This window comes from Piliocolobus tephrosceles, chromosome 16, assembly GCF_002776525.5.
Source record: "Piliocolobus tephrosceles isolate RC106 chromosome 16, ASM277652v3, whole genome shotgun sequence".
Classification (NCBI taxonomy): Eukaryota; Metazoa; Chordata; class Mammalia; order Primates; family Cercopithecidae; genus Piliocolobus; species Piliocolobus tephrosceles.
The window spans coordinates 69,137,800-69,163,841 of NC_045449.1; the positions used below are offsets into that span (position 1 = coordinate 69,137,800).

The 26,042-nt window shown below is 58.9% G+C and overlaps 2 protein-coding genes and 1 long non-coding RNA gene across 5 annotated transcripts; 1 reads left to right on the forward strand and 2 right to left on the reverse strand.

Annotated features, from left to right (window-relative positions):
• Window positions 1–113: 113 nt before the first annotated feature.
• CASKIN2 (CASK interacting protein 2) lies at window positions 114–15,444 on the reverse strand. The gene is made up of 20 exons (XM_023211825.1): window positions 15,219–15,444; window positions 13,568–14,105; window positions 8,060–8,111; window positions 7,392–7,489; window positions 6,799–6,944; window positions 6,570–6,665; window positions 6,354–6,484; window positions 6,076–6,184; window positions 5,593–5,701; window positions 5,327–5,421; window positions 4,583–4,844; window positions 4,342–4,463; window positions 4,193–4,253; window positions 3,988–4,079; window positions 3,707–3,817; window positions 3,514–3,615; window positions 3,244–3,382; window positions 1,634–3,109; window positions 1,323–1,545; window positions 114–1,026 (listed from the first exon to the last, which is right to left on the reverse strand). Exons 2-20 carry the CDS (start codon window positions 13,659–13,661, stop codon window positions 936–938), a joined length of 3,609 nt encoding a protein of 1,202 aa, XP_023067593.1. The 5' UTR covers window positions 13,662–14,105; window positions 15,219–15,444; the 3' UTR covers window positions 114–935.
• Window positions 15,445–16,316: 872 nt separating this feature from the next.
• Window positions 16,317–25,294, forward strand: TSEN54 (tRNA splicing endonuclease subunit 54). 3 transcript variants are annotated; one of them, XM_023211817.1, is made up of 11 exons: window positions 16,317–16,475; window positions 16,592–16,756; window positions 16,854–16,917; window positions 17,000–17,083; window positions 17,396–17,494; window positions 18,823–18,875; window positions 21,958–22,059; window positions 22,265–22,893; window positions 23,851–23,911; window positions 24,221–24,337; window positions 24,823–25,294. In XM_023211817.1, the coding sequence occupies exons 1-11, from the start codon at window positions 16,420–16,422 to the stop codon at window positions 24,971–24,973; spliced, it is 1,581 nt and encodes a 526-aa protein (XP_023067585.1). In that variant the 5' UTR covers window positions 16,317–16,419; the 3' UTR covers window positions 24,974–25,294. The 3 variants fall into 3 exon arrangements, with proteins under 3 accessions (XP_023067585.1, XP_023067586.1, XP_026312587.1); XM_023211818.1 differs by lacking the exon at window positions 23,851–23,911; XM_026456802.2 differs by lacking the exons at window positions 16,317–16,475; window positions 16,592–16,756; window positions 16,854–16,917; window positions 17,000–17,083; window positions 17,396–17,494 and adding an exon at window positions 17,886–18,017 and having other exon boundaries at window positions 21,958–22,893.
• On the reverse strand, window positions 22,682–25,009 carry LOC111542424. The gene is made up of 3 exons (XR_002731558.1): window positions 24,872–25,009; window positions 23,829–24,685; window positions 22,682–22,808 (listed from the first exon to the last, which is right to left on the reverse strand). It is a non-coding gene; the product is annotated as an uncharacterized LOC111542424 (long non-coding RNA).
• Window positions 25,295–26,042: the final 748 nt, after the last annotated feature.

A 26,042-nucleotide genomic window follows, 5' to 3' on the forward strand; every position in this document is an offset into this window, starting at 1 on the left:
AAAGGGAGGCCTCAGCCTTCCTCCATCTACGCTGGTGGGTCCCTCAGGTCTAGCTCAGGTGAGACCCCTGGGGTCAGGGGTCCCCGTGTCACAGAGGCAAACACACAGCCCAGTCACGTGGAATGGTGTTTTCATTGGTGTTAGTTGGGGGAAGAGGTTAATGGTTACAGAGCCAGGGCCTGGGCCAACGGGGTCAGGCTCTCCCTGCCCTCAGGTGGGCGGCGGGGGCTCCTGCTATGGTCCGAAGCCCCTCCCCCATTGTGTCCTCTCAGGCAGTTAATAGATAGAATAAATTCCATTTAAAATATATGCATTTCTCTCTGCTTAAAAAATAACATTTACAATTGAAAAGTTAGGACTTGTGGGATCTGTTAAGCCCACTGCCTCCCACCCCTGCTAGCCCTGCCTCTGAGGGAAGGCGGGGGCAGGAGCTGCCCGGGCACCACCGTTGTGTATTTACATGTCCTCTGTACACCTACGGAGAGGGGGCCCGGCCAGACACATGCCTCCGCCAGCCTCTCAGGGCCTGGGCAGGATGGTGGGTGGCAAGAGGCATTCCCTTGGCACAACAACTTGGGACACAGGCTGGGGAGTGCAGAGAAAGCACCCCCAGAGCCCCACCCCGGCTTCCTCCCTGAGGAGAGAGCTCTTACCAGGGTCCCTGTCCAGGAGCAGGGCTGTCGGTCAGATCACCCTGGGAGGGGTTTGGCTGAGATGCAGCGGAGGCCCCTCGCTAGTCAGGTTCTGAGAAGCTGGGCTGCCCCACAAGAGCTGCGGTGCTCACAGCCGCTGGCTTGGAGTGGGAAGGGGCCCTGCTAGGAGGGGCACTTCGGCCTGACCAGCCTTTGGCCCATCCCTAGGGTGGCAGGGGCCTCTTTTGTGCTGGGGCAAAGGCAGTGGACTTCGGCAGGTCACAGTGGGCACTGCTGGAGGGCTCAGTCCAGCATGGCATCCAGCTGGTCAGCCAGGGCATCGAACATGGTGCTGATGTCATCCAGAATGTGCTTGGTGGAGGAGCTGGGGGCACTGCAGCAAGGGGAAGGATGCGGTCAGATCAGCCACTGGCCCGTACCCCACTGGCCCTGGCGCAGGGAGCTGTCATAGCTCCCAGAAGCTCAGAGAGGCAAGGGACTGGCCAGGCTCATGTGCCTCTTAAATGGCAGCCACCAGGATTCCCTTATCTGGGTGAGTCCAACACCTGACCTCTTATCCCATTAGTGCCTGCAGTGTCCCCTCCAACATCCCCATGGCCCCCGGGCAGAGGATGCAGGGAGCGCCGTTTCTCCGCAGCCTTCTCTCCCTCCCCATCCGGCCCCCCTCACCCCTCTTGCTCCTCTGTGCCAATGCTCTTCTCTGCGGCTCTCAGTGCAGCTGCCAGGGACGAGCTGGTCTGCTCTAGTCTCTGCTGGGCCTGGCCTGGGCCCACAGTCCCAGTGCTCTCAGGCCGTGGAGGAGGCACCGGGCGGGGGCCGAGCCGGGACGCTAGCTTAGGGCCAGAAAATGCCAGCTGGGTGCAGGCCACCGACACAGGCTTGGGGGCTGTTCCTGCAGAGACAAAATGGTTGGCCTGGGACTTGGCTGAGCCAGACATAACCCTGCCAGCAGTGCCTCTCCCACAGGCCTCCCCTCTTACCTGCTCCGGGCACCTTGAGGAGGGCGGCAGGGGCAGCCGGGAGTTCTGTCTCCCCATTCCACCGACTAGCAGCTGAGCTTTCCAGACCGGGCCCTGGGCAGGGTGGCACCAGAGGCTGCGTGGCGGGGCTGGGAGCAAGGGGGGTTGGAACTCCTTGGGCTGGAAGGCTGCTGGACTCGGGCTGGGGAGGGCTAGAAGCTAAAGGAGACTCGCCAGGAGTTGGGGAAGGCAGGGGGGCAGCAGAGTCAGGCGTGGCACTGGCCACTCCGAAGGCCAGCAGTGCAGTCTGCAGCGGCTCTCTCTCGCGGCACTTGGGCCTCCGCTTAACAGTGTCTGATTCCGTGAGGTTGAAATCAAGGCCAGGGGGCACGGGTGTCTCTCGGGGCGGGGGGCCAGCGGGCTTCGGGCGCTGTTTGATGGTCAGGTTCCCTTCCTCTGCAAATGGCAGCCCTTCCCCGGAGCTGCCCCGAGACGGGGGCATCCCCTCGGGGCTTGGCTCCTCCTCCTCTGTGTCAGATGCAGGCCCAGCCGGGGCAGGTGGGCCAGTGGGCTCTGAGGGGCCAGCGGGTTCACTCAGTGTTCGCCTTCGGGGCCCCATGGCCCCTTCCTTGGGCCCTGGGCTCCCATCTAGTGGAGGTGGCTCCGGGCTGGGGCCAGAGACGGAGCTGAGGCGCTTGGGGGGTGGGGGCGGGGGGCCTTTGCGCCGGGCCCGCAGGGCGAAGGACTGGCTGCGAGGAGTCCCCCGAGCTGGAGTTGGGGTCACGCTAGGACTGGTCCGGACAAGGGTGCTGCGTCCTGGCCGCCGGGTAAGGGTAGCATAACTGCCCAGGGCGCTGCCCACCGGCCCTTCAGCCTCCCCTTCAGCATCCCCCTCCGTGGGGCCAGGGCGGCTTAGGCTGTGGGACCGGCGTTTAGGTCGAGGCGGGTCTGGGGGAGTGGCAGGGGGCCCGGCCAAATAGGAGAAGGCCCAGGGTGCACCAGGAGGTGGCCCTGGGGCCGGGCTGGAGGGTGAGCCCTGGGGGTACATAAAAACATAGGGTGGGGCTCCTTGGCCAGGAAGTGAGGAACAAAGCTTAGGGGGCCGCTCTGTGCCCTCTGGAAGGTTCCTCTCCTGGGGGTTGCTGGGATCTCCACCGCTGGGCTGTGGGGCAGGCGGTTCCTGTGAGTGGCCAGACCCCCGTGAGCGTGCCCCGATGCTCTCCTGGCTGGAAGAGCGGGCAGGTGGGAGGGGGAGTGGTTCAGGGCCACCCCCTGCCATGGCCGCTTGTAGCTCTGGGCTTAGTTCGCTGCCCTGGAAGGTGAGGAGCCGTGGGCCAGTCGTAGCTGGGCCTTCCCCGTTCTCCAGCCCCTCGATGGCCATCAGCTCCGGACCCTTGGCCAGCCGGCGCCCGCCTTCACTGAGGGCCTCCCCCTGCAGCAGGCCCCGCCGAAGCTCTGCCAGTCGCTTCACCCCCAGCATGAGCTTCTTCTGATGCCCTGACATGGGGGACGGAAGTGGCAAGGTTAGCTGCGGCTGGGGTTGTCCTGGTCACCGCTGGGTCCCATTCTCTCTCCTCTTGGAGACCCCGGAGGCAGGTGGGGGCCCAGCCGGGCCTCAGGGCGGTCCTTACCGAGCTTGTTGACCCCAATCTCCTGCAGCTCCTCCCAGGTGAGGTCGGCCACCAGCCCCATGGAGTCGTAGCCACTGCTCACCAGCTGCTTGTGGTACTGCGGCAGCCCCAGTGCACACAGCCACTCCAGCAGGTCCGTCTGGAAGAGCACCGTCCTCAGAACAGCTCCCAGCCAGCCTCCACCCCCAGCCAGAGGGGAAAAGGCACCGCAAAGCCACAGCTGAGGGTGACAGCACATGCCCCACTCCCCAGTCACCCTTGATGGCTCACTGGGATGTAGCTGGGCAGCCACTCGGCGATGCTGAGCTGAGCGATCTCGGAGGCGATCTTCTTCCTGTGCCCAGGCTTGGTGACCCCGATGGCCGTCAGGTCCTGCCACACAGAGTCTGGCCATCAGGCCCCTCCCCTGCCTGCTGGGCCCTCCCCTGCCCACTGGGCACTGCTTTCCAGATGCAGCACCCACCTCAGGCGTCATGCGGCTGATGGTAGGCACATCATAGCCGGCCTGCAGAAAGTGGGCAGTGTAGCCCTCCAGCTGGAACTCGCTTAGCCAGTTATGAATGGCCTGCGCGTCCTGCAAGGGTGGGGGAAGGCGGCAGAATTAGCAGGAGCTGGACCAAGGCCCCGGCCCCCACCAGGGGCTCAGGGCCTGCCTGAGTGGGGCTTCAGTCCATACAGAGGCCCTTGCATCTCCCCTGCCCTACCCACCCCAAGGCCCACAGTGCACCCCAATGGAGGTCACACCTTCCCCTCCAGCAGCTGCTCTGGCCGCACGTCCTGGGTGAAGATCTGCTCCCCAGAGCGGCAGTTGGTCAGAGGGTGGTGGCTCAGGTTGTCTTCAAGGAAAGAGAAAACAGGAGTGGAGAAGTGGCAGGAGGAAGGGGTGCCTACCCTCGGCCTCCTTACCTGCACCTCTCCGAGCCAACCCAGGTCCCCTGACCCTTCCTACCTGCCAGGGACGGTGGGTGGAGTCCTGGCAGCACCTGGTCCTCTCCGGCTGAGGGCAGTGGCTGGAGACAGGGCAGGAGCCGACTCAGCATTTGGGGAACTGGCAGTGGGGGGTGAGCCCTGCCCTGGTCCGTGACCCCACCATCCTACCTGGGCGTTCTCAATCAGGAGGCCAGGGCCGTGGCCGTTAGTGCCCTCAGAGCTCTGCCCGCTGCCGGCACTGCGGATGCTGCCCACGCTGCCCTCGCTGCCCACGCTATTCCTGTCACCTGCTGTGGGGGGCAGAAGTCAAAGGGTCAGAGCCCCAAGGGACGCTGCCGACAGCTGACTGGCAGCTTGCCCAGGCCACACGCCCACACAGTGCCCAGCACTGCCCCCCGGGAGCAGGTACCTGGGCTGTCTGGGCTGAGGCCCACCCGAGGGAGCTGGCTGTAAGTAAGAGGGTGCGGGGGTTCTTCGGCAGGAGGCTGTGGTGTTCGGGAGAAGCCTGGGCGCAGGGGGGCGGGTGCGGAGGGGAGGCGGGCTGCAGGGATGCCCACCCGCTTGCTGACCACCTCAACAATGCCTGGGGGGAAGTAGCCTATGCGGTCTGTGCCCCTCTGGCTCTCGTGGATGTGGCCCTTCCAGCGGCCGTCGGGATGCTGTTCCAGCACCTGTGGCCAGGGGTGGGGAGTGGGGACGGTTACTCCCAGCACCAGGCAAGTGGCAAACAGTTGTCCCTACAGCTGCGGTCCAGCAACCCTGGTCCAGCTCTTCCTCTACCCCTGAGGTGTTGGCCTCTGATGCCCACACTGGCCCAAGTTCCACCCCTGCTGCCAGCAGCCAGCTCAATCTCCCCCGTGCCTCCAGGGCAAGCCCCAGTGGCAGCCTGTGGTCAGATCCCACCCAGCTCCACTACTTGCTAGCTGTGTGACCTTGGCCAAGTCACTTTAATTTCTCTTGACTTTGTTTTGTTTAATTCTCAATTTTGTCATCGCTAAAGAAGAAATGCTAATAGCACTGCCTTTCCTGGCTTTGGGAAGAATTAAATGAGGGTACATATAGAGACCTCAGATCAGAACCTGGTAACATAGCGGGTACCCAAATAAGTAACAGCAATCATTTGTATTTGCAATGCCTGCTTGGGGTGCCTCACCGTGATGACATCCCCTGCCCGGACATTGAGAGCAGTGGGATCGTGGAGGTTCCAGAAATCCTTGAGTGCTCGGACCTTCAGGATCCCTGAGGCCTCTAAGAGAATGGGGCAGGGGACAGGTGTCATCTAAGGGTCCTTAGGGCATCTTTCCACCCCTCATCCCCTTGACAACCCTCCCCCAGGGACGTCCACTCCCCCTCCACATCCTGGTACCTACTTGAGCAGCTCCAGGCCCCCCTGGGCAGGGTATCCTCCCCCGCACTCACCCCGCAGTAGCTGCTTGATTTCCCGGCTGGCCTGGGAGGTGGTGAACTGATTCACTATGTCCAGTGCCGTCTGGTTATACGTATTCCGGATGTTCACGTCCACACCTCCCTGGGTGCACAGCGTCGCATGAGCACACACTGGGCACTTTGACACCCTCACCCGATTCTCTCAGCTACCCGGGACATAGGGACTATCATCATTTTCAGATTTTACACATGAGGAAATAGAAGCTCAGGGACTCAGTCAGGGACAAGCTCAAGTTCACTCAGCTAGTAAGAGGCACATCTGGGGTGCCAATCAGGTTGGTCTGCCCCCGATCCATCCGCACGGCCTCGGCACCATTCAGAAGGAAGTCAGGCCTCTTCCCTGATGCCAATGCAAAAACCATGCTGAAGTCCTCTGTCCCGTACCTCCCCAGCCCAGTTGGGGCACAGGGCAGAGGCTCCATAGACACCTGCGAGGGCGCAGGGGCCCACACCCACCTCCAGGAGCAGCCGCACCACCTCGGTCTTGCCATATAGTGCGGCCTCGTGGAGCGCCGTACCCGTCTTGGTCTGGCGGTTGATCTCAATCCCAGCTCTCAGGAGCTGCCTGCAGTGGACAAGGGGAGTCACGGGGGAGGTGGGGCAGGAGGGGGTGCTGACTGCTGGGGGCCTGGGAGATGGAGAGCCCGGGGGATGAGGGCAGCAGGGGAGGGCACTGAGGGGCACCAACTGTCCCGCGGGCAGGTGAAGAGGAAGCGGGGGGACCCCAAGAGTACCTGATGACTTCTCTGTGGCCATTCTTGGCAGCCAAGTGCAGGGGCGTGGTGTAATTGGGGTCACAAGGGTCCTTGGCCTCACCCTCCAGCAGTGCCACACATAAGTGGCTGTTCAGTAGCAGCTGGGCCACCTGCAGCACCCAGTGCCCAGTTAGAGCCTCCTCCTGAGACCCTGTAGACGTCCAGGACCCAGCACCCCAAGGCTGCGGGCCTCACCTTGAGTCGGCCAAATTCACAGGCCAGGTCCAGGGGTGTCTTCTTGGCCTTGTTGACCAGGCATGGGTTGGACTGATGTTGGAGGAGCATTTCTGACTGGGGTCGGGGGAGCCAAGTTAGGGGGCCTGGCCTGTCTGGCACCCCACCCCGTCCCACGCCGCGCCCCACCCCGCCCCACGCCGCGCCCCACCCCGTCCCACGCCGCGCCCCTGTGGGCAGCCTCACGTACCACCTCATAGTGTCCATACTGCGCGGCCAGGTGAAGGGGGATCTGTCCGTCCAGCGAGGCGGCATTCACGGCCGCAGAGGCGCGCAGCAGCAGCCTCACAGGCTCCAGCCGGCCCTGCCAGGCTGCGTAGTGCAGCGGGCGCATGCCTGGCAGGAGGAAAGCGATTCTGAGGGAGGTCCTGGGATGGGCCTTGGGGGTGGAGAGGAACTGAGCAGAGGATGGAGCCAGCCCAGCTGGGAGGGCAGAGCCCGAGGGGATGCACTGCTGGCTCCATCCGGGTGTGGTTAGGAAGAGGTCCGGCTTGACAAGGCTGAAGCCAGAGTCCTGCTGCGTCCACCACGGATCGTGATGACCCCAGGACAGCAGCAAAACCTCGCTGAGCCTCAACCTACTCATCTGAATAATGGGATGTTAGAACCACTCCCCTGCACAAGAAGGCTGTGAAGATTAAACAGGGAAAAGCCACTTGCAAGCCCAGAGATGCTGTGCTAACAACTATTAGCATTGCTACGTTGTCATGGGAGCAAGCTCCGGTCCGAGGGTCTGGGTAGGGCCCCTACCTGCCTGGGGGTCGGGGCACATGGGGGTCTCACCATTGCTGTCCTTGATGTCAACAGTGGCCTGAGCCTCTAGCAGCAAGGCTATGAGCTCCAGGCTGCCCCCCAAAGCAGCGTGGTGGAGGGCAGAGAATCTGGTGTGGGAGGACACAAAGTTGGGGTATTGGTGGGCAGCCCCCATCCCCAAATCCTGGTCTTCCATACCCAAACCTATCCTGGGGCTGGCAGGGATGGGTTGCTGACCCCCCCACACCCCGCCAGCCCTGCCGTGGGAGCGCAGTGGCTGATCCCCCCCACACCCCGCCAGCCCTGCCGTGGGAGCGCAGTGGCTGAGCCACAGCATGAAAGAGCTCAGTGTCTGTGCTGAGAGGCCCGTTTGTCTCGCCCCCCCTCCCAGCTGGCCCAGGGGAGGGGGCCGTGGGAGCAGAAGCCTGAGGGCTCCTACCCTCCAGGGAGAAAAGGGGGCCCCGAAGGAATCTGACCCCAGGAGGCCCCGCAGAGAGGCACCAAGGCCCCTCCCCTCACTCAGCGCTAACTCCACGGGCAGGCGGGTGCCCCTCCCTCCAGCCCAGGGACAGGACCCACAGCTCGCAGCAAATACACTTCCAGGGCCAAGTTTGAGAGGGAAAGGGGCCCTGGGCCCCAGGGTCTTTCCCTCCAGCCCCGCCCCCGGGGCTCTGCAGAGGGACGGGGCTCCCACTCACCCATCAGCGTCCTGGTAGTTCACGTTGAGCCTCTTTGTGGAGCCCAGGAGCTCTGGGGGTCAGAGCAGGAGGTGTCAGGGCCATCAGATGACTGCCCTCACTCAGTATCCCTCCCCCAGCCTGTCACAGCCCGGCTGACCTCTTGGCATGCAGGAAAGCACCTGCCCCATGGCCTTTCGCCCGTCCCGTCCCTGTGGCTTCCCACCCTGGCCCACCGGCCCAGCAGCGTGAGGGCGGTGAGGGCAGGATGCTGCTGCGGCAGTGGGCTGGCTTCCCCTTGCCCCAGCCCCGCTTGTTTATAGAGCCAAAGGGGGCGGGGGGTGGGACTGGCACGATGTGCCCTCAGTGGACAGGCCCACGGTGTGCATGGTTAGCATTCCTGCCTGAATGGGCCAGGCAGCTGGTCACGTTGTCCTACTGGACCGAGGGGCCGGGGGAGAGAAGGAAAGAGGCACTAGGTATTCAAGGGCAGGCCACGATGCCCAGTCCTGGGGCATCCCCGGGGAAGGTGACATTAGAAAGACCTCTCCCCAACACTGGCTCTGCCAGGCGCCAGCTGTGTGACTGTGACAAGTCATTTAACCTCCCAGGTTCAGTGTCCTCAACTTTGAAATGAGCTGATCAGAACCTGCTCACGGGGGCTGTGAGTACAGTGCCTGACCTTGTCATATGCAAAGACAGGAGCTCTCACCATCTAGCCCTTCTGACGTGTTGGCCAATACCATCCCGATGTTAGGGCGATGGTCCTCCAACAAGAGCAGGCACAGGGCCCGCACTGTCCCCATTGGGATCCCCATGGGTGCTCAGACTGCCCAGGAGTCACTGCTACTGCTGACTCCACACCTACAGGGTCTTAGCTGAGGTGTCCATGCCCTGGACAAGGACTCTGCAGGTTGGTGGCAAGAGGAGCTGGGGCCACCCCCTCTCGGGGCAGGGTTCAGGCAGGTGTGCTCCCTGTGAGAGCCAGGGAACTAGTGGGAGTGGTTCTTGAAGCGCTGGGGAGGGAAGGAAGGCCTGTCATGGGCGGCCCCTGCCTCCTGCTAGAACCCACCCTGCAGGGAAGGAGAGGGCCTGGCTCGGCCAGGCCGGGCAGAGTGCCAAGCGTGCTGGCCCAGGCCTGCCCCCCAGGCTCCGGTGGGCCCCCGAATACCCCAGTAGCCTGGGCAGGACAGGGCTTCATTCCAACAGGGAGGGGAGGGACCAACCTGGCAGTGGGGAGCATGGCACGGGGAGGGAGGGGACAGCTACATTGAGGGCCAGGCTGAAGGACACTGTGCCACAAAGGTAAGGACAGAGCCAGGGAGGGACAAAACGCTAAAGGGGCTGTGGCCACTGGGAAGAAACACAGACCTCCATTTTCCTCCAGTCCCCTTGGAAAGTCCTTGTCATACAGAACCATTTGAGGCAGTAGAAAGAAGAGAGGCTCTAGAAGCAGAAGCGCACAGTTCAAATGCTCACTCTGGCTGTGTGACCCTGGCCTGCCACGGTACCTCTCTGAGCCCCAGTGGAGATAATGCGGTCAGCAGGGAAGAGACACAGAGCGCCCTTCAAGCTGCCCACGCTTCCCTTAGCCCTCCTCCTCCAACAGCCTGGACAGTTTGGGATGAGGCAACTGGGTGGCGGGATACAGTCCCTCCAGGGAGGGGCAGGACAACGTGACAGGCAGGACAGGAACAGGGCAAGGGCCAGGCTGGGTGGCTCCGTTCTTTTCAGAACAATGGCCGGAAAGGCGGTGGGGAAGAGGTTCAGAGTGACCGGGCTGGGGACCCTGGCGAGAGGGCAGAGGGTCTCGGTTCCTGGCAGTGACTCCAGGCACTTCCCCTGCGGCACAACCTTCTTCCCGGGCCTGGTGCTGGGGGTGGAAGGGTGGCTCCTGATTTAGGCTCCCGGGCAGAGGATATGAGCTCAGCTGGCCGCCCCAGCATACCCCATTTCCTCTGGCCAAAGAAGGAGATTGTTCAGAAAAGGGAGTGGTGCGGCGAGGGTGGGGAGCAGGGCCAGGGCAACTGTGCCCCTCTTCTCTCAGCCACCTGCTCCCTGAAGAGGACCTGGGTGGGGGCAGGGATTGCCCTGATATCAAATGGAGGAGGCGGAGGGAGCACCTCCTGCCTCCCTGTTCTCTCTCTGGATAGCTATAAAGCTCCAGCTAACCCCCGGAAGGAAAAAGGGGAGCCCTGACAACTCCCTTTTAGCAGTTTCCTTTGCCTTCTTGTGATATGGAGCAACAGTCCTCAGCCTCACTTCTGACAACTGCATCAGAATCACTGGGAGAACTTTCTGATTCACAGAGTCCCAGGCCCTCTGTGATGAGTCTGATTTTGAGAAGAGTTCAAGGAGTCTACACTTTTATTTTTATTTATGTATTACTTTCTGAGATAGGGTCTTGCTCTGTTGCCCAGGTTGGAGTGTAGTGGCACAATCTCGGCTCACTGCAGCCTTGACCTCCCCGACTCAAGCGATCCTCCCACCTCAGCCTCCTGAACAGGCAGGACTACAGGCGTGTGCCACCATGCCCAGATCATTTCTTAATTTTTTTGTAGAGATGGCATCTTACTATATTGCCCAGGCCAGTCTCAAACTCCTAGGCTAACTAGGAGTCCTGGGGGATTCCTTCCTGTGCACAGGGCCAACAGGACTATAGGTGTGTGCCATCATGGCTGGCCCAGTCTGCACTTTTGAAACAATCCCTAGGCCAGCATGGTGGCACTGCCTGTAGTACTAGCCACTCAGGAGGCTGAGGTGGGAGGATGAGGCAGGAGGATCACTAGAGCCCAGGAGTTCAAGGCTTGGCAACATAGCGTAGTGAGACCCCATCTTTTTCCCTTTTTTTTTTTTTTTTTTTTTTTGAGACAGACTCTTGCTCTGTTGCCCAGGCTGGAGTGCAGTGGTGTAAACTCAGCTCACTGCAACCTCTGCCTCCCAGGTTAAAGCGATCCTCCTGCTTCATCCTCCAGAGTAGCTGGGACTACAGGCATTCGCCACCACACTGAGCTAATTTTTGTATTTTTAGTAGAGACGGGGCTTCACCATGTTGCCCAGGCTGGTCTCGAACTGCTGACGTCAAGTGATCTGCCTACCTCAGCCTCCCAAAGTGAGACCCCATCTCTTTAAAAAAAAAAGAACAGAACAATCCCTAGGTAATTCTGATGGGCAGCTGAGCATGGAGCACAGGGGACAGGGTGCAGCTTTGCCTCTGCTCTGCCATGCTATGGCTGTGTGACTTTAGGCAAGTCACTAACCCTCTCTGAGCATCACTTTCCTTATCTACAGAATGGATATTGAAATACCTATCTCACAGGCAAGCGAGGAAATTATAATATTTCATAGACTATAAGGTTTGCAATGTCACCTTGTGATCTCACTTTTGTCACCAGCCTCTCCAGCTTCTTAGAGGACTGGGAGGGGAGGCACAGTGCCAGGGCCTCACAAGGAATACCAGGCCCCAGTCATGCTGTGCCTGCGCCTACAGCCTGCGCAGGGTGAATTCTCCCCTTTGGGACTGAGGGAAAGGACCTCCTTCCCCACAGACGTTTCCCACTGGGCACAAGGGACCTTCTCAGAGCCTAAGAGTCTGGCTCTGCAGTTCCCGCCACCAGCCTTCAAACCCCTCCCTCCTGCCCTCTCTAGGGCCTCACTTTGAGGCCCCAGAGCTGTGAGGCCAGCAGCAGCTTGACCAAGGCCCCACTGGGCAGGTTGCCAAAAACAACACAGAGGTGAGAGAGGAGACAGAGGAGGGGAGTGGCTGCACTGCTGGACCTTAGGGCCCTCCCCTGGGACCTCCTTAGCACCTCCCCAGTGGCACCCACCCTGTGTCCACTTCCCTAGGCACAAAGACCATCCCATGGCTCCACCTCTCCAGGCCCTGCGTCTCCTGCCCCGGTGTGCCAGTGGATGCATGAGGTTAAAGCTCTTCCTCTGGCACCCATACCCCAGGTGTTCAGGTAGCCTGGGGTACTCCTTCCTGTGCACAGGGCCAAGGTGTATGTTGGGGCTAGAGCCCCTGAACTCCAGAGGAGACCCTCCCATCCAGGGAACTCCTCTGCCTCAGTCTGGTGGCAGGAACCACCTCCTGCTCATGCTGATCTGGGATCTCAAGGTGACAAGTCCAGTGGTCTCTCGGGACAGCCCAGAGAGCTCTCCCTGAAGCCCAGATGTCTATTCTCCCTGTGGGGGGTCGCACCACAGAGGGACCCCAGACATGGGGCTCAGGTGTGGCCACTTGTGCATGGAGCCCCCACAGCCCAGTCAGGTCCCAAGGCTAGGTGAAAACTTTCAGTAAATGAGCTCTGGCCACACCCCACCCCAGGGCAAACATGTCAGGGGAAGAGAAACTTTAGCAAGTTGTTAGAAAGTGTTAAACTTCCTTTAAGCAGTACAACTCCCTTTTTAAAAGCTGTCTTGTGGCCCAGTGTGGTGGTTCACGCCTGTAATCCTAGCACTTTGGGAGGCCGAAGCGGGTGGATCACCTGAGGTCAGGAGTTCGAGACCAGCCTGACGAAGATAGTGAAACCCCGTCTCTAGTAAAAATACAAAAATTAGCCAGGTGTGGTGTCAGGCGCCTGTAATCCCAGCTACTCAGGAGGCTGAGGCAGAAGAATCGCTTGAACCCGGGAGGCAGAGGCTGCAGTGTGCTGAGATCATGTCACTGCACTCCAGCTTGGGTGAGAAAGCAAGACTCTGTCTCAAAATAAATAAATAAATAAATAAAGCTATCTTATAGATATCCTCTTAAGACACAAACACAGAGATGCTCTGGTTGGAATGTATGCACTTGAGATTGGGGGTAGGGATGAATGAAGTTCTATCTATTCAGTCTTCTCTAACCCATTGTCGGAAACCTCATGTCTCCAAAGAACACATCAGAAAGACCACCTGCTAGAAGGCAACTCCACGAAGACAGAAATGTAGGTCTGTTTTGTTCACTACTATGGTCAGTGCTCAGAACAGAGCCCGAGCCAGCCATGGTGACTCATGCCTGTAATCCTAGCACTTTGGGAGGCCTAGGTGGTGGATCACTTGAGGTCTGGAGTTCAAGACCAGTCTGGTCAACATGGTGAAACACCATCTCTACCAAAAATATTTTAAAAAATTAGCTGGGTATGGTTGCACACACCTGTAATCCCAGCTACTGGGGAGGCTGAGGCAGGAGAATGGCTTGAACCCAGAAGGCGGAGGTTCCAGTGAGCCGAGATCCTGCCACTGTACTCCAGCCTGGGTGACAAGCAATAGGCACTCAATAACAATGTGAATGAATGTACTTCAACCCTCTCATTTTGCAGCCAAGGAAACTGCAGCCCAGAGAGGTTAAGTGACTTGCGTAAGGACACACAGCAAGGGGGACCCAACTTTCTCTCTGGCTGTCTCACACAGAGGCACTTCTTATTGAGAACAAGACAGTCCACCCTCCTCAAATATGCAGATCACAGTGACCCACCCCCACCCCCCAAGCCTCTGTGAACTGAGCACTCAGAGGGCCTCAGCGGGATGCTCGTCCCACCCAGTACTCACTTGTCTTTGTGGCCTTGACCTTTGCCACCAGTTTCTGCACACCAGTCACATCTCCATTCTTGACAGCAAGGATCAGGTCCTGTTCACGACCCATCCTGGCTCCTGGGCTGAGCTCTGCGCTCAGGAGTCCAGGGCAAAGGCAGGCAACGGGTCCAAGATGGGGCGTCAGGACGCCATGCCGCAGCCCCTCAGAGGGCTCCCGGTTCCGGAGGAGCAAGTCGGGTATCCCAGGCAGTGGGCTCCTCGTCAGGTGCTGAGGGATATTCCCAAAGATGCTCCGTGAACTGCCACCACACCAAGGCAAGCCAGTCTCTGAGGGGGTGGAGGCTCTGGCAATCTGGATGGATATCAGTTTGTGGCTTCTGACAGCTCCAGGATGGGCCGGGACCGGGCACACCAATCTTCCAGGCTTGGCTGGGGAACACTAGTGCCCGCCCAGAGAGCAGCCAGCATTCCCTTGGGCCTCAGGCAGCAGCGGTGCACTGGTCTCAGGGGTCAGGAAAAGGCACAGGGCCTCTGTCCCATGCTGGGCCACAGCCTGCAAGGGTCCCAGAAGTGGAGTGCAGAGGATGAGCAGAACAAGACCTCCAGGGAGCCCCCAAGCCACCCCGGCTCCCCTCGGAGTCGATGGTGAAGCTGAGCCACTCGAAGTGCGGAGGAAGCTGCTGTGCATGAGAGGAGTATTGGTGGGGGGGGAGGTGGCATTCTGGGAGGGGGAGGCTGAGTCACTGGGGCCCCAGGGCACCTGGCAGTACCTCAACCTTGGGCAGGAGGGGCCCTGGCAGCATGACATACTGGGGCAGGCCGGGCCAGCAGCCTGTTCTCCACAGCCCGAGGCTCCGACACCCACAGACAACTGGCGGGCCAGGAGGTGGGGCCGGGAGGGTCAGGCACAGGCAGGCGGGCAAGGGTCACTCCCTGTCAAAGGCACCAGCCCCCAGATTCCTCCCTACGGAGGCCTCAAGGCTTCAGTTTAATGGCTGGCTGCCCTAGCCCTAGGGCTCTTTGTGAATGGAGGGCATGAAGTGCTTCTGGCCCCCCATTTCTGGGGGTTCTGCCTGCCAGAGAGGGAAGCTGCACAGCACCTGTTGCTGACCCGTCCTCGCCCCTTGTGTCGGGTGGAGGAGCAGCTGGGCAGAGAACAGACAGACACTGCTGACAAACTGGGCTCCCAAGCCCCCCAAGCCTGAACCTGAAGCCCAGACCCTGGACTCCACTGCCGAGAAGCTTACGTCAGTTTCTCGGTGGCCGCGAATTTACTGCCAGAGTCTTGTGGCATGAGATCCGCGCAGGCCTGGGGCCCTGGCCGGGAACCCCTCACTCCCCAAACGTCCCAAGCCCAACCCAGGGGCACTCCCACGCGGAGTCCGCGGCCGACACGGGCGGAGGACGCCCTTGGCAGTGCCTGGGGTCGGGCTGGCTCCCCCGCCCCCCGGAATGTCCCTCCAGCGCCGCGCAACCCCCCAGTCCAGCCCAGCCCAGGCCCACCGGGGAACAAAGCGGCGGGAGATGCCGGGCGGGCCAAGTGCCCGAGGTATAAACGCGGAGGATGGAAAAAGGGGCGCGAGGAGGACGGAAGGAGTGAGGAGATGGAGGCGCCCGCCGATCCCGCAAGAAAAGTTAGTTTGCGCCCGCCCCCATGGGCACTGACCTCCAGCGCGGGCCCAGCAGCCTCACCTCTCCCGGCCGCCCGCCTGGGTCCGGCTGGCCCTGCTCGGTCCCTGGCACTCTGGACGGTGGCTCCCACTCCCCCCCTGCCCCCCTTTCTCCTTCTCCTTTTCCAAGGCCGGCTCGGCGCCTCCCGCAGGAAATCCCGCCCCTCCCCCCTCCCTCCCGCCGGATCGGGAACGGAGGGATCGTCCCGGCCGCGCAGTCAGGCTGTCAGTCAGCACCGGCGGCTCCGCCCCCATCCGCGCCAGATCCCGCCCCAACTCGCGCCCGCTCGGACCCGGGGCGCTGACCGAATCAGCGCATGCGCCCAGGTGAAACGGAGGGGCGGGGGGCGGGAGGCGCGGGGGCAGAGGTGACCTGGGGCCCTGGACTTAGACCCAAGGGCGAGACACCCTGGGTCTGACTGGTGGGAGAGAAGACGTAAGGTGAAGGGGGTTGGCAACCAAGACGCGGGACCCCACTTGCAGTACCCCCTGCCCGCGGCCGGCGTCGCCCACTCGTAGCCGCTGGCCGGTCAATGGCACCACCTAGCGGACGGCACCAGAGCGGCCCGCAGGGGCGGCGCGGGGACCCCAGCCTCGAGGAGGCGCTCGTGCCGGGCGGAGGTGGCGCTTCAGCACCGTCGTGGGCCGGACAGCGCCTCTCGCCCCCGGCCCTCGAAACCCAGCTTCGGAGCCCGGCCGTAGGGACCGGACGGAAGAGACCGAAGGAACGGCGAACCTCCCCGGACCGCTCCTGACAGTTCCCGGGTGGCCTTCGGCCTGCAAAGTCGGAATTTGCACACCCTCCGCTCGCCCTTCTTCCCTCCTTGCCCAGCCCGGGCGGTGGGAACTAAGCAGCGCGGGGCGGCGGAGGGGCGGTCACACGTGTGACCATTCGCACTGCACTCCAGCCGCCGGCTGCTCAGGCTTTACTGGAGAGAAGCCCCGAGGAGGGCTGGGGGCAAAAGAGGGGGCTCCTGCATCTCCAGCAACCTGCGGGCTTGAGCTCCCAGACCCGGCGTCGGGGCGAGCTCCTCCGGGCGGGCGCTAGGACCCGGGACAGTCAGGAGGGCGCAGAGCGGGCTGGGGCGGTGCAGGGGGCGGGGCTGTCGCGGCAGGGTATCGGCGGGCGCTAGGACAGCGCGGAGCTCCGGCGGCGGGCGGGGCGTGGCGGCGCGCGTATAGGCAGGCGGCGGCGGGATGGAGTCCGAGCCCGAGCCCGCGGCCGTGGAGGTTCCCGCTGGGCGCGTGCTCAGGTGTGGCGCGGCCTGGCCGGAGGGGTTGTGGGAGGTGCGGGGCCAGCGCGGGTAGGGAAACCGGGCCCGGCGGCCCCCGATGCGCGGCGCTGACCCCGCGTCCCCTTCTCCCCCAGCGCCCGGGAGCTCTTCGCCGCCCGCTCGCGGTCGCAGAAGCTGCCCCAGCGCTCGCATGGCCCCAAGGACTTTCTGCCCGACGGCTCGGCGACTCAGGCCGAGCGGCTGCGCCGGTGCCGGGAAGAGCTCTGGCAGCTGCTGGCCGAGCAGCGCGTGGAGCGCCTGTGAGAGGGGCGGGCCCGGGGTGAGGGAACCGGGGGTAAGGCGGGCCGCGGGGCCTCGCGAGTGGACTGACGCAGACCCCTTCCCACTCCTCGCTAGGGGCAGCTTGGTGGCTGCCGAGTGGAGGCCGGAAGAAGGCTACGTGGAGCTGAAGTCTCCTGCGGTGAGCGGCGGGCTCGGGGACTGGGGACCGCCCTCCCTGCTCTCGTCCCTCCCTTGTGACGCTTGCTCTGGGCCGCACACAGGGCAAGTTCTGGCAGACCATGGGCTTTTCAGAGCAGGGCCGGCAGCGGCTCCACCCGGAAGAGGCCTTGTATCTGCTGGAGTGTGTGAGTGGGACCCGGGAGGTGGGGAAGGAGTTGGGACCAAAGAACGAGAAGGACACGTTTTATCGGAGAAAAAGCACACACAACCCGGTCTTTCGAGAACTGATAACCGAACTTCTAGAGCAGGAGGTAGTACGTTACAGGGAGCAGGGATTCCAGTGCAAATTAGTGATGCTGCCCCACTTTCCTGGTTGGTCACATTCTTGATGCGCTGCTGAGAGGCGGAGGGGGAGGTATCAGAGCTGGGAAGTTGCCCCATCTCTCTGAGGCACTGCAGTGAGGGCTCATAAGCTGAGCTGTTGGCGCCACTTCCAGGGCTCCATCCACCTCTTCCACCAAGACCTGCCACTGTCTATCCAGGAAGCTTACCAGCTGCTGCTGACGGACGACACTGTGACCTTCCTGCAGTACCAGGTATCTGCCACCACCCTGCCCCCGGGAGCCACTCATCCACTGAATCAATGAGTATTGACAAGCACCCATAAGATGCCAGGCACAGTGTCACATGCTGGGGCTGCAGGGCAGACGAGGGCTGTGCTGTCACGAGGCTTACATTGTGGTGGAGGCCTGTTGGCTTCGCATAGAACCCAGGGCTGGAGAAGATAAGGTGGGGGAGGAGAATTCAAAGAGACTGGGCTGTTCATTCAGGTGAGAGAAGCTAGGGGCATGTCCCAGGTTGGGGGCGAGTAGGGTTGCAGTGAGTGAAAAATAGATGAATCTCAGAAATATTTTGAAGAAAGAATGGATAAGACTTTGCCAATGGATTGGATGTCAAGATTAAGGAGAGAGAAGAACCCAGGATTACCGCTGTGATTTGGGTATGCGCCAGTGGATGAAGGGTGGGAAGAATGAAGAGGAGCAGATTTGGGAGGATGAAACCAGTCAAAAGAACTCTGTTTCCGATAAGATAATTCTGAGGAGCTTCTTGGACATGCAAGTGAGTGTCAAGCAGACAGACAATTGGACTTCCAAGTCTGGAGTGTGGGGAGAGGTCAAGACTAGATGTAAATATGGATACCATGAGCACGTGGATGGTATTTAAACTACTGGGCTGTATGGGAGTGTCATCAGAGTAGAGGGCTTGGTCTGCGGCCTGGGGCTCTCTGAGTAGGTTAGGGGGCAGATAAGAAGCAGAAACAGACTGAGGAGTGTCTGGTGATGTAGGAGAAAAACCAAAGTCGCATCACAGAAGCCAAAAGAAGGTCTTTCAAGGAGGAAGTGGTTGGCTGTGCTGAAGCCTGCTGAGAGATCAAGCAGGATGGGGGACTTCTTGTCTGTGTCCCTCTGATATGAACGCAGGGACACAAGGTTGAACATGTGGCTCCTTACCAGAAACTTCCCACCTGCATCGGTGGAGGTATGGGGCTGGAGAGATGCCCACCACCTTCTGCCATCGTTTTATTCACATGGTGGTCGGCAGCTTCACTCTCGTGAGCTTTGTGTCAAAATACTCAAGTATTTCAGTGCATGGTGGTTTTCTGGTTTCATGGCTATCAGTTTTTTGGGATTTGGCTAAATGTCATTTGTGCTGAGTAAGGTAAGCGGGAGGACAGGAATTCAGAGGCTGAGATCTTTGGGGACGGTGTTCATAATGGAGCATGGTCCAACCTTAGTCACAGCGTGTAGAATCTGGGGGTGTACAGGAGGGGCAGAGAGGGCTGTGGGGATGGCCTATGTCTGGAGAAACCATTTGGTGTTTTCAAGAGTGGCCATCTGAGCTTTCCTTTTTTTTGTCTTTTGAGGTCTTCAGCCACCTGAAGAGGTTGGGTTATGTGGTTCGACGATTCCAACCAAGGTAAATCCCCTTCCTGTTTCCTTTCCACATATTTTAGTCCTGGGACCTGGCTGACTAGTCCTGGGTAGAAGAAAATGGCCTCTCCTTACCTGGAACCCTTGGCTGGAGTGCAGCTCCTGGGGCACAGACTGGGGGCCTCTGCTGGAAGTGTTCTGAGAGAGGCAGGTTGGGAGGAATCCAGGTCATTTCGTTTTATTCTGGGTTATGAAATCGAGCCCCCTCTTCAGATGACTTGCGCCTGCAGCTGAGTGTGTGTGAGTACTGAGAGGCAGGATTCGAACAGTGCCTGGCACTTAGTAGGTGCGCAGGCAGATATGTAGAGTGTATGCTTAAATGAAGGACTGGGTGAGGAATTCACCATTAGTAGGGTTTCACATTTTTTATGCCAGGTTAAATGTTTTTTCCTTCAACACTTTGGTAATCCAGCATTGCTAAGAGACAGAGATCTTCAGACTTGGAATGGAAACAGGTATAGCTTTTGCAGTTACAGTATGTCATAAAAGCTCTAAAGCAGCCACATATTTTCTTTTCTTTTTTTTTTTTTTTTTTTTTGAGACAGAGTCTCACTCTGTCGCCCAGGCTGTAGTGCAATGGCGTGATCTCAGCTCACTGCAGCCGCTGCCTCCTGGGTTCAAGCAATTTTCCTACCTCAGCCTCCTGAGCAGCTGGGATTACAGGCGTGCGCCACCATGCCTGGCTAAATTTTTTTTTTAATTTTTAGTTCAGATGGGGTTTCACCGTGTTGCCCAGGCTGGTCTCAAACTCCTTACCTCAAGTGATCCTCCTGTCTCAGCCTCCCAAAGTGCTGGGATTACAGGCATGAGCCACCGTGCCCAGCTCTACATCTTCTCTTTTCTGAAAGTGGAACCTTTCCTAAGGAAAGAATCGTGGATGTGTATAGTGGTTCACCTGTGAGCATGATCAACAATACTTATTATTTGCTGGGGGCCAGGCCCTGTACACATCGCTGAGAAGAGAAGAGCAAAATCACTGCCCTCACAGAGCTTGGATTTAGTGAGGAGTCACACAGAATACCCTCACTGTGCAAAATCAGTGTACTTGCAAAGAAGAGTTGAACAGGAGACAGGCTCACACAAATGAGAGGTTATCCCTTAGAGCAGCTCTGTCCAATAGAACTTTCTATAGTGATGGAAATGTTCTGTGTTGGCTGGGCACGGTGGCTCACGCCTGTAATCCCAGCACTTTGGGAGGCCAAGGTGGGTGGATCATGAGGTCTGGAGTTCAAGACTCGCCTGGCCAAGATAGTGAAAACCCATCTCGACTAAAAAAACAAAAATTAGCTGAGCGTGGTGGTGGGTACCTGTAGTCCCAGCTACTCCGGAGGCAGAGGCAGAGAACTGCTTGAACCCAGGAGGCGGAGCTTGCAGTGAGCCGAGATTGCGCCACTGCACTCCAGCCTGGGTGACAGAGCGAGACTGTCTCAAAAAAAAAACAAGAGAATGTTCTGTGTCTGTGATGTCTAATACATGGGGCTAGAGCAACTGACCGTGGGACTGAATGTTTAATTTCATTTAATTTAAATGTATTTAAATCTAAGTTAAGGCCAGGCACGGTGGCTCATGCCTGTAATCCCAGCACTTTGGGAGAACGAGGTGGACAGATCACAAGGTCAGGAGATCAAGACCACAGTGAAACCCCGTCTCTACTAAAAAAAAAATACAAAAAGTTAGCCGGGCACAGTGGCGGGCGCCTGTAGTCCCAGCTACTCAGGAGGCTGAGGCAGGAAAATGGCGTGAACCCGGGAGGCGGAGCTTGCAGTGAGCCGAGATCGCGCCACTGCACTCCAGCCTGGGCAACAGAGCGAGACTCTTAAAAAAAAAAAAAAAAAAGAAAATGTTCTGTGTCTGTGAAGTCTAATACATAGGGCTAGAGCAACTGTAGGACTGAATGTTTAATTTCATTTAATTTAAATGTATTTAAATCTAACTTAAATAGGCTGGGTGTGGTGGCTCACACCTGTAATCCCAGCATTTTGGGAGGCTGAAGTGGGCAGATCACCTGAGCTCAGGAGTTCGACACCAGCCTGGACAGCATGCTGAAACCCTGTCTCTACTAACATACAAAAAAAAAAAAAATCAGCCGGGTGTGGTGGCAGGCGCCTATAGTCCCAGCTATTCAGGAGGCTGAGACACAATAATTGCTTGAACCCGGGTGGCGGAGGTTGCAGTGAGCTCAGATCTTGCCAGTGCACTCCAGCCTGGGCGAAAAAGTGAACCTCTATCTCAAAAAAAAAAAAAAAGCAAACTTAAATAGCCACCTGTTGCTAGTGGCTCCTGTATTGAACAGCATAGCTTTAGAGCCTTACTTAATTCACAGGAGGGAGGCCAGGTGCAATGGCTCACACCTGTAATCCCAGCACTTTAGGAGGCCCAGGTGGGCAGATCACGAGGTCAAGAGATCAAGACCATCCTGGCCAACATGGTGAAACCTCGTCTCTACTAAAAATACAAAAATTAGCTGGGCATGGTGGCATGCACCTGTAGTCCCAGCTACTTGGGAGGCTGAGGTAGAAGAATCACTTGTACCCAGGAGGTGGAGGTTGCAGTGAGCCAAGATTGCGCTGCTGCACTCCAGCCTGGCGACGAAATGAGACTCTGTCTCGAAAAAAATTCACAGCAGGGAAGAATGCTGCAGTGTCAGGGGGCTGTGTCAACAATATATTATTGAGTGAAAAAAAATCACAAAGCAGTATGCTAGTATAATGCCATTTTGGTTAGGAAAAAATATACAGAGAGATTATTCAGTGTGTACACAAAAGAAAGAAAAATGTTAACAACAGTTATCCAAAGTTTTTATTTTTCTATATTTTCCAAGTTTGCTAGCTCCTCTGGGCCATTGCCTAGGCAGAGGCACATGGCTGGGCCCCTGTGGCTGGGCCTGTACTCCTCATGGCGGGAGTACAAGGAGCTGCTGCATCGGCGGCACCTGCAGAGGAGCCAGAGCCGGGCCCCTCCGATCCTGGCCCACTGACTGTCCCCTTGGCCCATTTCCTCACACATCCCACCAGATCCCCAGGCTGAGGAGGTGCGTCAGTGGCCCACCCACTGTTCTCACCCCGCAGCTCTGTCCTGTCCCCATATGAGAGGCAGCTTAACCTGGATGCCAGCGTGCAGCACTTGGAGGATGGAGATGGCAAGAGAAAGAGGAGCAGCTCCAGCCCTTGGTAACGCCCACATCAGGGTTGCCCCCCAGGGAGTGCTAATTAATGTCTGGGACCTTGGAAAATGCACAGGCTTTCTAAGAACTAGGCTTGGGCAGCTCCCACACAGGCTCAGGGAGACACTAGGGGACCTGCTTTCAGCTCCCATGGGACGTGTGCACCTTAGCAACCAGGGGCAGATATGCTGCTTTTCCCCCACGTCCCTCAGGTCCATTAATAAGAAGGCCAAGGCCCTGGACAACTCCCTGCAACCCAAGAGTCTGGCAGTCTCCAGCCCACCTCCCTGCAGCCAGCCCAGCCAATGCCCAGAGGAGAAACCCCAGGAGTCAAGCCCCATAAAGGGCCCAGGGGGCCCCTTTAAGCTTCTGGGGTCCCTGGGGCCCAGCCCTGGCCCGGCCAGGGAGGGGGTGGGGTGCAGCTGGGAGAGTGGCAGAGCCGAGAACGGAGTCACGGGGGCCGGTAAGCGGCGCTGGAACTTCGAGCAGATCTCATTCCCCAACATGGCTTCAGACAGCCGCCACACCCTCCTGCGCGCCCCAGCCCCAGAACTGCTCCCGGCCAACGTGGCTGGGCGGGAGACAGATGCTGAGTCCTGGTGCCAGAAGCTGAACCAGCGCAAAGAGAAGCTCTCGAGGCGGGAACGGGAGCACCACGTGGAGGCCGCGCGGTTCCGGGAAGATGTCAACGCTGATCCCGAGGTGCAGAGCTGTTCCAGCTGGCGGGAGTACAAGGAGCTGCTGCAGCGGCGGCACCTGCAGAGGAGCCAGAGCCGGGCCCCTCACCTGTGGGGCCAGTCCGTCACCCCCCTGCTGAGTCCCAGCCAGGCCAGCTCCCCAGGTACCCCCTCAGCCTGCCATATCCTCGAGGGCCACTGGCAGCTGAGGAATCACAGGACTTTGGAAAGGGCATGGATGAACCGGGATGGATTGAGGCTTAAGATGTGGGAGGAGGGAGCCGACCCACAAGGACGGTCAGTTCTCCCGCGGCTGCAGCAGGGCCTGTGTGGGAATGCTTAGAGATGGTGAGTCAGGAGAGGTAAGGAGGGGTGGAAACTATAACCATATCCTTAAAATCATAAACAACATGCATGTGGATGGCTTTGCCACCAACTAGCTGTGATCGCAACCTGTTAGATGGAAAAAGGAGGTGGCTTCTTGGCCAAGTGAAAGAAAGGCTTGCTGTCTGCTCTAAGCACAGGGAACCAATGGGGAAAGAATAAGCTCAATGTGTTAACGGATCCCAAATTACTTAAAGCCTTCATGGGAACGTGGTAGATTGTAGGTAACTAGATAGGGTTGTGAGATCAGTCCAATTTGACTTTCAGTATACATCTAATTTTTCAGTATCAGTATGTTCCAAAAATTGCATGGGATATGCTTATACTAAAAAAAAAAAAAAAAAGTTGCTAGGCTGGACATGGCTCATGCCTGTAATCCCAGCACTGGGAGGCCAAGGTGGGCAGATCACCTGAGGTCAGGAGTTCGAGACCAACCTGGCCAACATGGTGAAACCCCGTCTCTACTAAAAATACAAAAATTAGCCAGGTGTGGTGGTGCAAACCTGTAATCCCAGCTACTCAGGAGGCTGAGGCAGGAGAATTGCTTGAACCTGGGAGGCGGAGGTCGCAGTGAGCCAAGATCATGCCACTATACTCCAGCCTGGGTGACAAGAGTGAGACTCTTGTTTTAAAAAAAAAAAAAGGGAAAAAAAAAACTTGCTAAATCTGGCCATCCTAGATGGCAGACTGAGAAATGTGGCTCCCCTCCCAGTACCTTGTTTTCTCTGTCCTTGTAGCCGTGGTCCTTCAGCATATTTCTGTGCTGCAGACAACACACCTTGCTGATGGAGGTGCCCAGTAAGTTTCCAAGCAGTGCTGTCTCTGCAGTACCTTGGCCGCCAGGAGTTGGTGGTTAGGATTTGGCTCCTGAAAACTGTTCCAGGGATCCCTACCCCTATGCCTAGCTCTGAGCAATAACTACTGTTCATGTGTGTCTGGGGAAGAGGAAGAACAACCAGTGGGTTAGCCCAAGGGTTCAGAGTCCCCAACCCTCAGGTGGCACCTCTGTGAGGCTGCTTCCTGTCACTGATGGAGGGAAAGGGTGGGATGGAAGAGAAAGGTTGGGGAGAAAAGTTCATGTCATAACGTTTCGCATTGTGTTGTCAGGCTGCTGGAGAAGTCTGGGGGCTTGGAAATCAGCTTTGATGTTTACCAGGCTGACGCTGTGGCCACATTCCGAAAGAATAACCCTGGCAAACCCTATGCCCGGATGTGCATTAGTGGGTATGCAGTGAGCCAGCATTGCCCCTCCCCCAGCTGCTGCCAGTTCTCCTGTGAACCAAGTGGGACTCCTCTGTACTCCCCTGGCCAGTGTGCCAATCTCTGAGAGGAACCTGAGGTCCAGAGAGGCTAAGTGACCTACACAAGGCCACACAGCCAGTTTGTGCTGCCCTACTCTGAGCTCCTCGTTGCTGGCATTTTAGGGTAGTCTCTCTCCAATGCCATTTTAGTCTAAGACTCACCCAGCAGAAGGGATGTAGATTGTGGAAATTCACAGGCTAAGAGTGGTGAGCACCTTGCTCTTCTTAGCACCTCCCCAACCAGGGCTCTGGGGCCCTCTTCATTAGAGTCCTGTGTTTTGCAGACAGAAAAGCTCATGGGCCAGAATTCTTGCACCCCAACTCTTTCCGTAGAACCTCTTATCTGGGAGCCGTAGAGCTTAGGAGTGGGCTATGGCCGGGTCTCACTCTAACCTTTTGTCCCTGCAGATTTGATGAGCCTGTCCCAGACCTCTGCAGCCTCAAGCGGTTGTCTTACCAGAGTGGGGATGTCCCTCTGATCTTTGCTCTGGTGGATCATGGTGACATTTCCTTCTACAGCTTCAGGGACTTCACGTTGCCCCAGGATGTGGAGCACTGACCTCACGGCTCTGCAGGGGATAGAGCTGGCTCCAGGGGACCGGGACTGTCTGTTCTCAGGGACCATCTCGGCTGCCTCCTGTACCGACTCTAACCTGTAGCTTCAGGGGCATGGGCCTTGGCCCTGGGTGTCTGATACTCACAGAGTAAAACTGTGACCCTCTCCCCTTCCCTGCTGCCTTGCAGTGACCCCTCTGGAACTCAGGACTCGATTTTAAGGACCCGGGAGGTGGGGCAGAAGAGAGGACTCTGTGCCTTTAACGAGAGGGTGCCTGCTTCGTGCGATAAAGCCAAAGCCATTAAAAATAGATTTCTTTTCTGCTGTTTCTGTATGTACTGGGTAAACCCCCCTCGCCCCCGTCCCGTTGTCAGTGGAACTGCCCCCAGCCCCTCACCCCTGCTTTGCCCACTCAAGGAGATCCGCTTCTTCTGGTGCGGGATCTAAGAGTGAGAGAAGCCCGCGGGAGGGCAGGAACGCGACCTCGAACCTTTTGAGCCTTTCCCGGGCCTGCGTCGGAGGGGATGGGGAGTTGCAGGGTTTCCTGAAGGGAGGAGGGAGGATGGCGCGCCGTCGGCCCTCCCTGGGCGCAGCGGGGTGCGGGTGGCGAGAGGCGCCACCTGCAGTTGGGCGGTGGAGCGCGCTGCAGCCCTGGCCTCCGCGCCCTTTCCGCTCCCGCTTCTCGTTGCTCCAACCTTCTCCCTCGCTTTTGCTAAAAATTCCACCCGCTGTTGCAGACCCTCCGGCCAACACGGAGGAGGTGGGCTTCCCCTCCGCCCCGCCTGGAGGAAAGGCGTCTAGCCGCGACGTCCCGGTCCCCACACCACCCCTCTTGTGGGGCTAGAAACCCGGCCCTGCGTCCCCCGGTCACCATATGTGGGCTGGGCTCTGGCAGAGGAGCTGGCCCGGATCCGCCCCTCCCTCGGCAGCTCCGGGGAGTTGGAGGGACGTCTCTCCTGGAGTCTGGGAGGTGGCCCGGGACCGCGGGCGTTCCGGGAACTATTTCCGCTTGCGGGAGGCGGCGGGACACTGGGTGCGGCGCGCCGTTCTGCGTCCAGGTGCTCGCAGGTGA

Bases quoted from the DNA above. Each gene is read 5' to 3' on its own strand.
- CASKIN2 (XM_023211825.1), bottom strand. From the start codon at position 13,661: ATGGGTCGTGAACAGGACCTGATCCTTGCTGTCAAGAATGGAGATGTG. The intron at 7,490-8,059 runs GTGAGTGGGAGC...CTCCCACACCAG, and splicing joins AACTACCAGGACGCTGATGG to ATTCTCTGCCCTCCACCACG. The intron at 4,845-5,326 runs GTGAGGCACCCC...CCCTGGCCACAG, and splicing joins GGGCAGGGGATGTCATCACG to GTGCTGGAACAGCATCCCGA.
- TSEN54 (XM_023211817.1), top strand. From the start codon at position 16,420: ATGGAGTCCGAGCCCGAGCCCGCGGCCGTGGAGGTTCCCGCTGGGCGC. The intron at 16,476-16,591 runs GTGTGGCGCGGC...CTTCTCCCCCAG, and splicing joins CCCGCTGGGCGCGTGCTCAG to CGCCCGGGAGCTCTTCGCCG. The intron at 16,918-16,999 runs GTGAGCGGCGGG...GGCCGCACACAG, and splicing joins TGGAGCTGAAGTCTCCTGCG to GGCAAGTTCTGGCAGACCAT.